The 12,334-nt window shown below is 46.2% G+C and overlaps 1 protein-coding gene across 1 annotated transcript; it reads right to left on the bottom strand.

Annotated features, from left to right (window-relative positions):
* Nucleotides 1–306: 306 nt before the first annotated feature.
* LOC132217778 (phosphofurin acidic cluster sorting protein 2-like) lies at nt 307–3,399 on the bottom strand. Its single transcript, XM_059668226.1, has 2 exons — nt 2,399–3,399; nt 307–1,816 (listed from the first exon to the last, which is right to left on the bottom strand). Exons 1-2 carry the CDS (start codon nt 3,385–3,387, stop codon nt 307–309), a joined length of 2,499 nt encoding a protein of 832 aa, XP_059524209.1. The 5' UTR covers nt 3,388–3,399.
* Between the last annotated feature and the right edge of the window lie 8,935 nt (nt 3,400–12,334).

A 12,334-nucleotide genomic window follows, 5' to 3' on the forward strand; every position in this document is an offset into this window, starting at 1 on the left:
GCCAGAAGCCTGGTCACTGACAGTGCTGGGGGTCCTGAGGCCCAAACACACCTTCCATGATGCTCCAGCTCAACACTGCCCTCCTGACTCCCACCTGCCGGAGCTTTCTGGTTATTGAACAGAGCATTTGGGGGTCCCACTGAGGGCAACCCCCTTAGGTTCCAGGCTTTGAGCGCATTCAAACTCAAACCGTTTCTCTGTGTTTCCAGGGTCTGTGTCTATAGTAAACTGAACTGTTCGCAGAAAAGCAGCTGGGTCCTCCTGGGCTTGGCCCAGGCAGAGTGTAGGGCAGGGGGAGGGGCAGGGCTAGAAGGTGGAATTGTTGTGTTGGAAGATGCAGACGGGGAAGTGCTTGACGTGGGAGGACCACTGGGCTGCCAGCTGGAACAACGTCACGTCGTTCCACTCCACGCCGTCAATGAGGACCCGCTGCCTGTGCTCCTGGTTCTTGGCTGAGCAGACCAAGCGGCCGATGTCCTGGATGCACTGGCTGTTGGACGCCAAGTCCGTGCCCTTGTCTTTCTTGGGCAAAAACATCACCTTCTTTTCCTTCTCCTTGGTGATCACAGTCATGGCCATTGTGGGCGTGGCTGCAGCCTCGCCGCTGCTGGGCAGCCTGCTGACCTGGAGAGACCGGAAGGTGCACTGGAGTGTGTTTTTGGTGGCAGGCAGGTCTTCCTTCTCCCCGCTCCTCTTCCTGTTTGTGGGCTGGGCTGCCGTCCAGTAATCCACCTGCAGCTCCATCAGCTCATCACCCACACTCTGGCCGGGGTAGGACAGGCCCCCACTCACTGACGACAAGGAAATTAGCTTGTGTGTGGCCTCCCTGGCGGTGGACAGAAGCACATTGGAGCATGAGGGGACGGCTTCAGCTGAGTCTCCTGACGTGGCTGAAATTGGCTCCACTCTTTGAACTTTCACTGCCCCCACAAAGGGAATGAACTTCTGCAAGGGCAGCTCGTCCGGGCTCTTCGGCTTAGAGGTGAGCATGGCCTCTGCGATGGGCAGCTGGAGGACACAGTTGGCCGCTGTGAGGTACTCTCTGATTTTCAACACAATGTTCTGCACAGCATCCTGGGGCTCCAGGTGGTACAACAGTTCCCACCAGGCCATGTCCCGTAAGAGTTGGTGGTATCGGCAATCCACGGAGCCCAGGTACCTGGCCAAGGGGTGGGAACCCAGCGGGATGACCAGGAAGCGCATGGAGTCCAGCCAGTCAGGGGTCTTGTGGGACAGCTGCTCCACAAAGACCCGCAGCACGGTGCTGAAGTAGTGCTGATCCCCCGCCACCGCGATCTTCACTGGCATGGTGGCCTCGGTCTTGCAGTTGCGGTATCTTTGTATCCAGGAGATGATGGAGCTGAAGGCCTCCTGGACATCCACCATGGAGGCGGTACACACGACAGGCAGCGTGTGCTGCTGCAGGACGTCCGACAGGGACTGCCCCTGCCTGTCGGAGGTGTTGATGAGGATGATGTTCTTGGGCAGATAGTCGTTGGACATGAGGCTGTCGTTCAGTTGGTCGAACACAGTCTGACTGGGGACCTGCAGTTGGATCTGTGGGTCTGCACAGCGCTCCTTGATCAGGCTGTTGGCCGACTCATTCAGGGACCTGCTCCAGCCCCGGCGGGCGGGCTGCTTCCCCTTGGAGCTGCTGGAAGGGATGACCAGAGACTCGGTCTTGGTAATGTGCCTCGTAGTGAGCATGTCCTGGGCAGAGGTCCCTGCCACCGGGCTGTCCCCAGGCTGTGCCGGCTGCTCCCCAGGGTTGGACATGCTGTGGGCCACCCAATCGGAGCTACTGTCGCTTGAAAGGCTTTCACAGTATAATCTGGGCCTGCGGGTCCTGAGGACTCTGTCGTCCTCCTCCATATCTGGGCTGGACAGGCTTTCAGAATATGACATGAGCTCAGGCATGGGAGGGGTTGGGAGACGGTCATCATCCTCCATGTCTGAGCCACTGTCCATGGGGCACACCACGCTCTGAAACAGAAAGGCCAGGTCCTTGTCCACATTGGGGACTTCCTCCTCAGACTCCTGCTCCGAGTCCAGGACCTCCAGCGTCATTTGGTACCTGTGCAGCCACTCTGCGACTCTCTGCTGGTAGTGCTGTTGCTTGATGGTGGACCTCCTCCTTCCTATCGGTTTCTCCAGGTCCAAGTCATCCTTGTCCAGGTCATGCTTGTAGGCGGCATTGTAACCGACCTCCAGCTCAGAGCAGATGATCTCAGACTCTCCCTCAGTGAAGTTATGCGTGGCCTCCACCTCGGTGCTGGCCGGCATGGCGTTGTCGAGGTGGTTGACGGTCTGCCTCGATTGGGAGAAGATGCAGCTCTTGACCACCTTGGTGGGTGGGGTGCTGCAGGCCATGGAGTCAGAGAAACTGCCACTGAACAGCTTGCCGCCCGGGCCCTGGGTCTTCCCGGGCATGTCGGCCAGCTGAGGAGGCTCCTTCTGGCTCCGGGCACTGTGTAAGCTCCTCGTCTCCGTATGCCAGCTGGACTGTGCCAGGCCTTCAAAGTATTGTCTGGTCTTGGGCTTGGTGTTGCTGAGGATGCTGCTATCGTCCTCCATGTCTGGGCCACTGTCGCTGGGATGCTTAAGGGTGTCATAGAGAAGGTCCAGGTCCTCCTCCACCTCAGGGACATGCTCCTTAGGGTCCTGATCCGAGTCCAGGACCTCTTCTGACATGTGGGACCTGGGAAGCAGCGCCATGACTTTCTGCTTCAAGTTTTGTTGCATGCATCGCTGCTGCTTCTTGGGCTGCCCAAGGTCAAAGTCAGCTTCTTCCAGGTCCTGCCTGTGTGTGAGATTGCAGCTGGCGTCCAGCTCAGTGAAGCTTTCAGATTTCCCCTCCATGTCGCTATCCATGGACTTGGCCTTGGGGCTGGTCGGCATGATGCCATCCTCGTCGTCGATGGGCTGACTAGAGAGGGAGGAGATCCAGATCTCAGCCACCGTGATGGAGGACCCCTGGATCCTGCTGCTGAGGCTCAGCACCTGGGCACCCTCAGGTGGTCGCTGCATCAGCTCAGCCACGTGGACGGCCCCTGTGGCCAGTGTCCTGTAGCCCAGGATCCGGTTGTGATTGCACTTCCTCTGCTGCAGCATGATCTGCAGCTTGTTGCCTTTTCTCCTGAGGAAGTGGGGGTACTCCAGGGAGAAGGTCAGCGCCAAGTCAATCTCCACTGGTCCGCTGCTGGGCAGCACAATCTCATGGGATCTCAAGATGCCCTTGGAGCCCTGCATCTGCACTGCTATCACCAAGGAGACGAGCTCCTTCTCCAGCCCCTTCAAGACCACCAGCTTCTTTAACGTGAAGCTGCACAATCTGGGCACGCAGCCAGGTCTGGAGCAGTCCACCTCCCAGGCAGAGAAGAAAGTCATGGGCACTGGCGTGTTGAGCACAGTGGGCGGGCGGGCCACGCCCGCAGGTGGCGAGGAAGCTGCAGCTGCTCCCAGCGTACAGGTACTCGCTGGTTTCTCCCCCTGTGGTGGGACAGAGGAGGGACATGATTGGTGGCAAGAGGTGGGGCACAGGTGATCGAAGGAGAGAGTAAATGACAAATAGTCACACGCTCATCTGTGACTCGCACAGGTAAGGCCTGCATGGTGGCCTTTCAAACTCAGAGACCGAAATTAACCACAAAGTTAGCCTGAAATTAAAACTTGTTCCCTAAACACAGTTTATGGTGTGTAGTCATGTGCTAGGCCAGTGTCTTCCCTGACAAAGGTCAATCTTTACCTTAACGGAGCCTGTCTGTTGCCTTTTGGCATCTGTGATACATACCTTTGGAACGTTAAAGGAATTTTCCTTTTTCTCGTCACCTGGGAGCACAGGCGCTGCTCTGTGCTCTGCAGAGACCACAAAGCTGCTCATTGCTATTGAGTTCATTGCTCACTATCCTGTGTGCTCCTGTATGAGAGCAGTATGTGTCTCTCATTTTACTTTTTACCTAATCCCAGAGCTTTCCATGTTTTGCTTTCTCCTGCCTCCCTAAGCAACGGATTTCATGTGACCCACATACATCTCCACTTTTGATTGTATGTGTAAAAGCAGGTGCAATCCTGCCATTCTCGGAGCACTACCTCAATGCAGTGAGATTTTGTTTTCTGGCCACTGTTGATAGTTGGGCTCCAATAAACTCACAAGAATTCTGCACCGGGTTGAATGCTGCTTACATTGCTATTTACTTGGCTTACTGCGGCAGGATTCCAAAGCTCACACAGGCCGCCCTGCAGACCCAGACCCGGTGCTGGGATCCAGCAAAGGGCCCGTTGGGCCACCAGCTCCCTGCCTGTCAGGTGAACTTGGCTAAGTTGTCTCTTGAATCAGGAACTTTCCTTTGCTTGTGATAGAGGGTTCGACTTTAGTTAAGCTGTATTTTAAATCCCCAAGGTGGAACTAAGGCTAAGGGTTGACAGAATCAAGGCTAAGGAGAGACCAGAGGAAACCTGGGTGGCTGGTTTTTGACTCTGGGTTTTCATTTGGATTTGCTTTCTGAGAGTCTGAGCAAACATCCTTCACTGTGTAAGTGAGAGCTGAACTCGCTCAGCTCCAAAGGGACACATCCTCCTTCTGACCTGAATCTTGGCTGTTCTTAAGCAACTAAGAATCTTTGTGGAGGTGTCAGAGGTCATTCCTCACGCCAAGCAGGAGCCCCATAGGGAAATTCCAACTCAACTGTAATTCACCTGACTGGCTCCTCCGGGGGAGAGCCCATAAGGTCAGGTCCACCAGCGTTCCTAGCCCTTCCTGAGGTTTTTATTTTTATTTATTTATTTATCCTCACTCGAGTATATTTTCCCCATGGGTTTAGAGCAGCCGTGGCAAACTACGGCCCGCGGGCCGGATTCGGCCCGTTGGGCTGTTCTATCCCACCCGCAGAGCCGAAAGAGTGGAGGGTTCTCTTGCTCTCCGCTCCGCTCCTTCACCAGCAGCAGTGTTAACATGTATTAGTTCACACAAACACTCCATCCATGCTTTTGTTCCGGCCCTCCGGTCCAGTTTAAGAACCCATTGTGGCCCTCGAGTCAAAAAGTTTGCCCACCGCTGGTTTAGAGAGAGAGGAACGGAGGGGGAGATACAGTGAGAGAGAATGAGAGAGACATAGATTGGTTGCCTCCCCCAGGCGCTCCAGTAAGGGCCAGGGATCAAGCTGCAACGGAGGTACATGCCCTTCACCTTGAATCAAACCCAGGACCTCTCAGGGCCTGCATTCTACCCATGGAGCCAAACTGCCTAGAGGCCTTCAGGTCGCCTTAGGTAACTGGGAGAGAAGCCGAGGCACATAAGAGGGGTGTGAGCATAATGGAGCTCCACCCAGAGCAGCACACTTCGACCCACTCCATAACATCCCTAGAAAACTTGCTGAGGTTCTGCAAATATAAAATAACAACCATAACAATAAAAACAAACACACCTATAATTAACGTGGGAAGTTGTGCCTCCAGGGCTAGGACCTCCCAGACTCCAGCCCTCATTAACCCCTGATAGGAAGCCTTTTCTTGCAAGTGCTTTACAGAAATGGGAAGATTTAACTTGAAAATATCAACTGAAAAATGGCCAAGATAAATACATTTTTTGCAGGAAAAAAAAGAAAACTAGAAATATGCTGGCCCCAAAATGAAAACGATTGAATAGGAAGCATATCTTGATTTGGAAATTAGAAGATTCTAAGGAGAAGCACAGAAAATTCTTTTAAAAAATAAATTAATGAGAAATTTTAGAGACTATCTCTGAACTCTCCTGAAGCGAATAAATGCTAACAACCCATTCTCCCCCTTCTATAGCACGTCCACTACATCTTTTGCTCTCTGAGCTTCCTTGTCCGGACGTGTTCTTTCCCTTCCCTTTTCCTTCCCCTTCTGTCTCCTCCACTACCCCTCCCTACTGACTTAAGGGAAATGAGAATAGGAGTTCTACCAGCTCCCTTTGGAGAAAAGCTGCTCTCAGCCAGAGAGGAACCAGCAATTGTTCTCCATTTTCTCTATGGCCCTGGTTGGCTCTCAGAGAAATTTAACTGTTAGAACATGTAATCCTGGCTATTCTAACCTTTTGCAATTAATATACTCCTGGTTTCTGGGAGCAAAAGGAAGAGAATTACTAAGTAAGGTTGTAAGAAAACTCCTATAGAGAAGTCTGCCCACTTTTGGGATATAGGACACTGAAATAGGATGTAGAAAAAGTAAACAAACAAAAGAAGCATAGGGTTGCTCCAAGGGTGTTTCCCCTTCTCACTGTCAGTTTGGGAGAACTTGAAATTATCATACAAAGGGAAGCTACTAAGGCCCCTGTAGACACTGGCGCTATCTTATTTTTCTTAACCGCTCCCACTAATTGCTTTCTCCATCGGACTAAACCTTCTGTACAAAAATGTCTGCTTTTTAATCAAAACCTGTTTCCTTTCAACTAGGGGATGTTATGGACCCATGTATATATAGTTTGCTAATCAAATCTTTCCCAATTCACCTGACAGGTGAGGGTGTTTTTTTTTCTTTTATATGAAATCAGTGATGCCTACATTGCTTTTCCCAGAATAGTTATATATTTAGAATAAATGAACCAGATACTGAACCAAAATGGAAAGTAATGATTTTAAAGGAACCTGCCAGGAGGAAACTAACCTTGAGACTGACCGAAGGTTTGGTAATCATCTTTTCTTTATTAGTATCTTCCACGAGAGCCTGAGAGATGGCTTAACAGGGTACCCACCCTACTCAGAATGTCTCCAGACAGCTCAGAGACATGCACACATGTCTCTAACACTGGGCTTGCTCATAGGTCTCTCTATAGATGCGGAACCAGCCCACAGTGACTTGAGAGTCCTCTTATGGAGTACATATTCACCAAGTGGGAGAAACTTGACCCTGAGAAACCCAAGAAAGAAGCCAATCTTCTTTTGTTACACCACCTACCTGGTCCCAATATAAAGTGGGTTATAGAGAGGTTTGGCACCATTATTTTTAAGACTATCATGCAGCTAGAACCTGTTTTTCATTCCCAAGGGAGATGGACAGAGGTTTCATATACCTGAAAGCCTTTATACCTCTCAGAGGTGTGTGCTTTCTGGAAGCTAGAAAAATGTTCCCAAAAAAAAGAAACATTGCAAAAATGGGCGAATGAATTGGTTAGTCCCTTGCCAACATTTGGGTGGCAACCCAGTCCCTGGGGTATTGAAAATGACTCCTTTTTTTACGAATGAAGTTTTCAAGGGGCCAGAGGTTTGGCTGCAGAAGCAATTCAAAGCCCACCAAATCCTTTTACCTTCCCCAAACCACCCCCCTAATTCATTCCAGAGACTAATAGATAACTAGAGGCCCAGTGCATGATGTTCGTGCACTGGGGGGTGGGGGGTCCCCTTAGACAGGCCTGCGCCCTTTAGCAGTCTGGGAGTCCTCAGGGGCTGTCCAACTCATGGCTTAGGCCTGCTCCTCGCCTCCTCCCCCTCCCACTCCCCCCCCTTCCCAGTGCACTGACCACAAGGGGCAGCTCCTGCGTTTAATGTCTGCCCGCTGGTGCTCATTGTGCATCATAGTGACTGTTCTGCCATTAGGTTGATTTGCATATTACCCTTTTATTATATAAGATTGGCTTCATGCAACCAAAGTACCAGAACCTTTGAAGTGAGAATACCTGAGTTCATTTTTTAAAATAAAAATACAAATCTCTCAAAGGTATGTCTTATCCCAATAGAAAAAACATACCTCATCCACCTACACAAATCACTTGAGCTTATTTTAAATATTTCTTTCTAGCTTAGTAAATTTTAATGAAAGTTATTGAATATCTAGATATTTTGAAATAACATGAAATACTGAAACATTGATTGCTAGGCAAGTTCACCTGCTTTTGGGTTTTTTAATACAGAAAGTTTGTAAAATGGATTTGCAGCTGTTGACATATTGACTTGTGTTTTGTTGAAGATGTGTTTCTTGGAAGTGAGAGTGCGATTAAAATATGTTCATCCACGTCAATCTAAGGAATGCTGGTTGTTCACTTTTGTGCTTATCATTGGGGAAATTAAGGCTCCTAAGAGTTAAAAGTTCCAGTTAAGTTGGAAGGAATTATATAGTTGTGATCATAAAAGGCTTGAGGTAGGGAGAGTCATATTTGAAGGAAAAGAACAAATGTAAGTTTCTCTAAGGAGAGTTATTTCTTAGTGGGTAAGAAGGTTTGTGAAAGTTGAGAAAAGGTTTGTAAAAGGCGGTACAGGCTATAAAATTTTGGGAAAGTTTTAACTTTATAAAAAAATTCTTGCATTTTCTCTGTAAAAATTAGTAATTCAAATTATGTGTATGGTGTGTATGTGATGTGTTCATCTATGTGTATATATGGTGAATTTTCAGCCTCCAGATGGCATCACTAGTATATAGTCTTTTATTGGCCTAAAAAGATTAAATACTTATGTAAATTAAGGCGAATTCTGTAGTCTGGACAAAATATTTCATATTAAAACTGTTTCTAAGTGTGATTAATGTCTTTTAGAGTTATTACCATAAGTCTGTGTTTGCTTTACTTCGATTTACAAAAAGTCCAGGCTGTAAGCTTTCGTGCATGTATATTTGCAACCTTCACAAAGTTTCTATTTTAAGAGACTTTTTAAACCAGTGGTTCTCATCCTGTGGCAGTAGAACGAACCTTTCACAGGGGTCGCCTAAGACCATCCTGCATATCAGATATTTACATTATGATTCATAACAGTAGCAACATGACAGTTATGAAGTAGCAACGAAAATAATTTTATGGTTGGGTCACAACATGCGGAACTGTATTTAAAGGGCCAGAAGGTTGAGAACCACTGTAATTTAAACAAAAGAATGACTTTGAGTTAATTCCAATGGGCCCTGGAATACTTCAAGGATTTATTCTCTATCCTTATTGAAGGAATGTTTTTAAACTAAGTTAGGCCTATTTTATATGCTTGAAATTACATGGGAAGCTTAGCTAAATTAAAAAAATAAAAATGAATAATCTATTTGTGTACATATGCTTTTATTAAAATGGATGTTCTAAAGATTTCAACCTGCTGTATGAGGGACCTACCAAGATTCAAAGAAAAGTTCAAATAGGAAGCTCTCAGGTGTAACAGTTCACTTGTCAGCGACACCAGTCCAGCCAAAAGGGATGGTTCCCTGTGAGGGCGTCTGGCAGTGGGACTCCAGATATTTGTGGCGCAAACATTGGAAGTTTATGAATTATTTCCAATGCTCAATACAAGAAGCCATGGACAATGTTTTAAAACCTTACATATTATTTGTTCTTCTATATTGAAATTATGTATTGAATCAAAATATACATGTACTTACATATATTTTATATTATTCTCTCTCATTTTACAGTAATTATTATTTTCCAAAAATTATTCTCTTAAAATTTTAAAGCTTACTAAACAAGCAAAGTTGTGTGTGTTTTTTAAAATATATTTTATTGATTTTTTACAGAGAGGAAGGGAGAGGGATAGAGAGTTAGAAACATCGATGAGAGAGAAACATCGATCAGCTGCCTCCTGCACACTCCCTGCTAGGGATGTGCCCGCAACCCAGGTACATGCCCTTGACCAGAATCGAACCTGGGACCTTTCAGTCCGCAGGCCGATGCTCTATCCACTGAGCCAAACCATTCAGGTCAAGCAAAGTTTTTTTTATCAATTGCATCATAATCAAGTCTATAACCATGCCACTTTGTTTTGTCATTCATACACAGTTATTGTTTTGCTCTACTGCATTTTCAAATATGTTACATCTTTAGAAAAATCCATGAAAAGAACTCTGACTTACTCTAAATTAAGGTTTCTAACCAGGTCACATCTTTGAACTGAATGAAGAAGCATAGAACCTCAAGGAATAACTGAATTTATGAAAATACTGGCAAATAATCAGGATAAACAAAAAAATGGGTATGGGACTAAATGAAGCGAAGATGATTATTGTTGCTATGACTGTTTAAAATACTGCTGACTTTTAAAAAAAAATTTTTTCAAAATATAAGGAAAACTAGAAGCAGACATCCCACATTACTATCAATGACTCACTAAGGTTATCGGGACTGATAAATTAGTGACATTCATTTCACATACTCCCAAGAGACAAAGACTTCAGAGACCAAAACTTACAACCAGGAGATTTTTGTTTATTGAAACACATTCATTAGACTCTCTCCAATGTGTTAAAAAGGACCTTACCTTATCAGAGGCCTAACCACAAATGGACATCTGTCTCTGACACTGGCCTCCATCCACCATGGACATTGAAGACTTGTCAAGGATGAGAAACCACTGGCCATGGGGGCTGACAGCTTTCCCAAGAAGTCAGCAAGGCCTGGATGCTGACAAATTACTGCTGCTCAAACCTTGTTCTTACGTCACTTCATTGTTATGATTAAATGTACATCAAATGATTTTATATTGTTATTACCCTCCTTATGGTTTTCTAATGGAAACAATATCTATCTCCCCAGACCCCTCCCTTATTAAATATGAAAAGTTGAATTTGGATACCTGCTGCTTTTTCCCACCTACTAGACAGTGACATTCTGATGTTCAATTATAACGAAAGAGTAGAGAGTCTTAATTCATCTGGCCAAACATAGCGTAAGTACAAGGGACAGTGGATGAAGAAGGAAAACATATAATTAGCTTAATAAACAATTATGATAATACATGGAAAGTGATTTTTGGTTGGTTGGGATGCTTAATCCCCTCAGTCTAGCACTAGACATTTTTTATTCCTAAACGGTGTTACTGCTTTAATGCTGTTGCTTTTGTTCCTGGTATGTAAATGTTATACTAGATGCAAAATACCAAATCTTAAGACAAGCAGCAAGAGGACTCTGCACATGGTAGCTCAAAATATAAAATTGATACAGAATATTTTTTAACAAGGACATGTAGGATCTCATGGCCTCCCATTCTTCTGCCTTTTTATTTTGAATAATAATTCCACCTTTAATGCCATTTAAGGTTATAGTCTTGCCTCATCCCCAATGGTCCATTGTTTAGCAAGACAAAATACTAACACTGATCATCAATGCATAATTTGTATTAATTTATGAACAAAAGGAGTGTGTATGGACGAAAAAAGGGGCCCCATGCTAACCTGACTAGCTCAGGGAAGTCCTGCGTGGAGCCCTTGCAAACTCAGACACTTTAAGTAACTACAAAGGATGGTCTGAAATAAAACACTAACTCAAAGGAGCTCATGGTGGGTAGTCATGTCCGAGTCTGGCATCTTCCCTGACAAAGGTCAATCTTTACCTTAACTGAGTCTGAGTACTGCCTTTTTGCATCTCTGATAACATATCTTTAATTATCAAAGGAATTTTCCTTATTTTCGACACGTTATGCACAGGCCCCGCTTTGTGCTCTACGGAGACCACAAATCCCCTCAGTGTTATTGAGTTCATTGTTGACTTGAAGCTATCCTACGTCCACCATTGTAAAAGAAGTTTGTGCCTATCATTTTACCGTTTATCCAATCACAGAAGTTTCCCCACTTTGCTTTCTCCTCTCTCCCGAATCTATCACCCATGGATTTCATGGAACCCACATAAGTCTGCACTTTGCTTGTAACTTATAAAATAAGATGCAAAATTATCATTCTCCGGAGCATTCTCTCAACCCATTGAGATTTTGCTCGCCCGCAATTATTGACACTTTGGTTCAAAAAAAACACAATATTTTTTCACAGCTTTGAAAGTTTTTTGCATTAATAAGAGAAAAGGTTCTTGGCAGGAAAAGTAGAATTGCAGGTGAGGAATAGGAAACACATTGGTATCTTAGGTCATTATCTTAGCAGAGGACAGACAGCACATGCTTGTATTAACAGTGTCACCCGTGCGATTTCTGTCAGAACATCCCAATGTAAGATGAGACACAGAGGCTTTCTCTGGGGTGGAGGGTCTGGATATTAGGACATGAGTTTGTTCAGGGTGGCACTATTGTCATGGCAACAGAAGGTTATAAAATCTAGGTCCCACAGCAGTGAAGAGATGGATCGCCTGCCCTGATAACAGGTCCCCCTCTTGGTATGTTGTGTAGCCCAGGGAGACTCTAACTCCTGACCTGGAGGAGACGGGGAAACAGATTCCTTTGAAAACGAAGCTAGGAGGGATCTCAGGGGAGTAGCAGGGAGCCTTCTGGAACCCAGGTCCCGTTGACTCCCTGGGGTTCTGGAGTTTGGGTCAACTGGGCCCCTACACTCACCCTGAGGTCATGCTGCATACTTGTGGATGTATCAGGTATCTGTGCCTCTTGCAGGGGCATGGAGTTGAGGACCCTATCTATCGTCTCCTGTCCAGTCTCCGGTGCGGAGTTCTGTAAAGACAGTTTCCAGT

This window comes from Myotis daubentonii, chromosome 16 (assembly GCF_963259705.1).
Source record: "Myotis daubentonii chromosome 16, mMyoDau2.1, whole genome shotgun sequence".
NCBI lineage: Eukaryota > Metazoa > Chordata > Mammalia > Chiroptera > Vespertilionidae > Myotis > Myotis daubentonii.

Bases quoted from the DNA above. Each gene is read 5' to 3' on its own strand.
- LOC132217778 (XM_059668226.1), bottom strand. From the start codon at position 3,387: ATGACTTTCTTCTCTGCCTGGGAGGTGGACTGCTCCAGACCTGGCTGC. The intron at 1,817-2,398 runs GCTGTTCAGTGG...ATACTGTGAAAG, and splicing joins ACCCAGGGCCCGGGCGGCAA to CCTTTCAAGCGACAGTAGCT.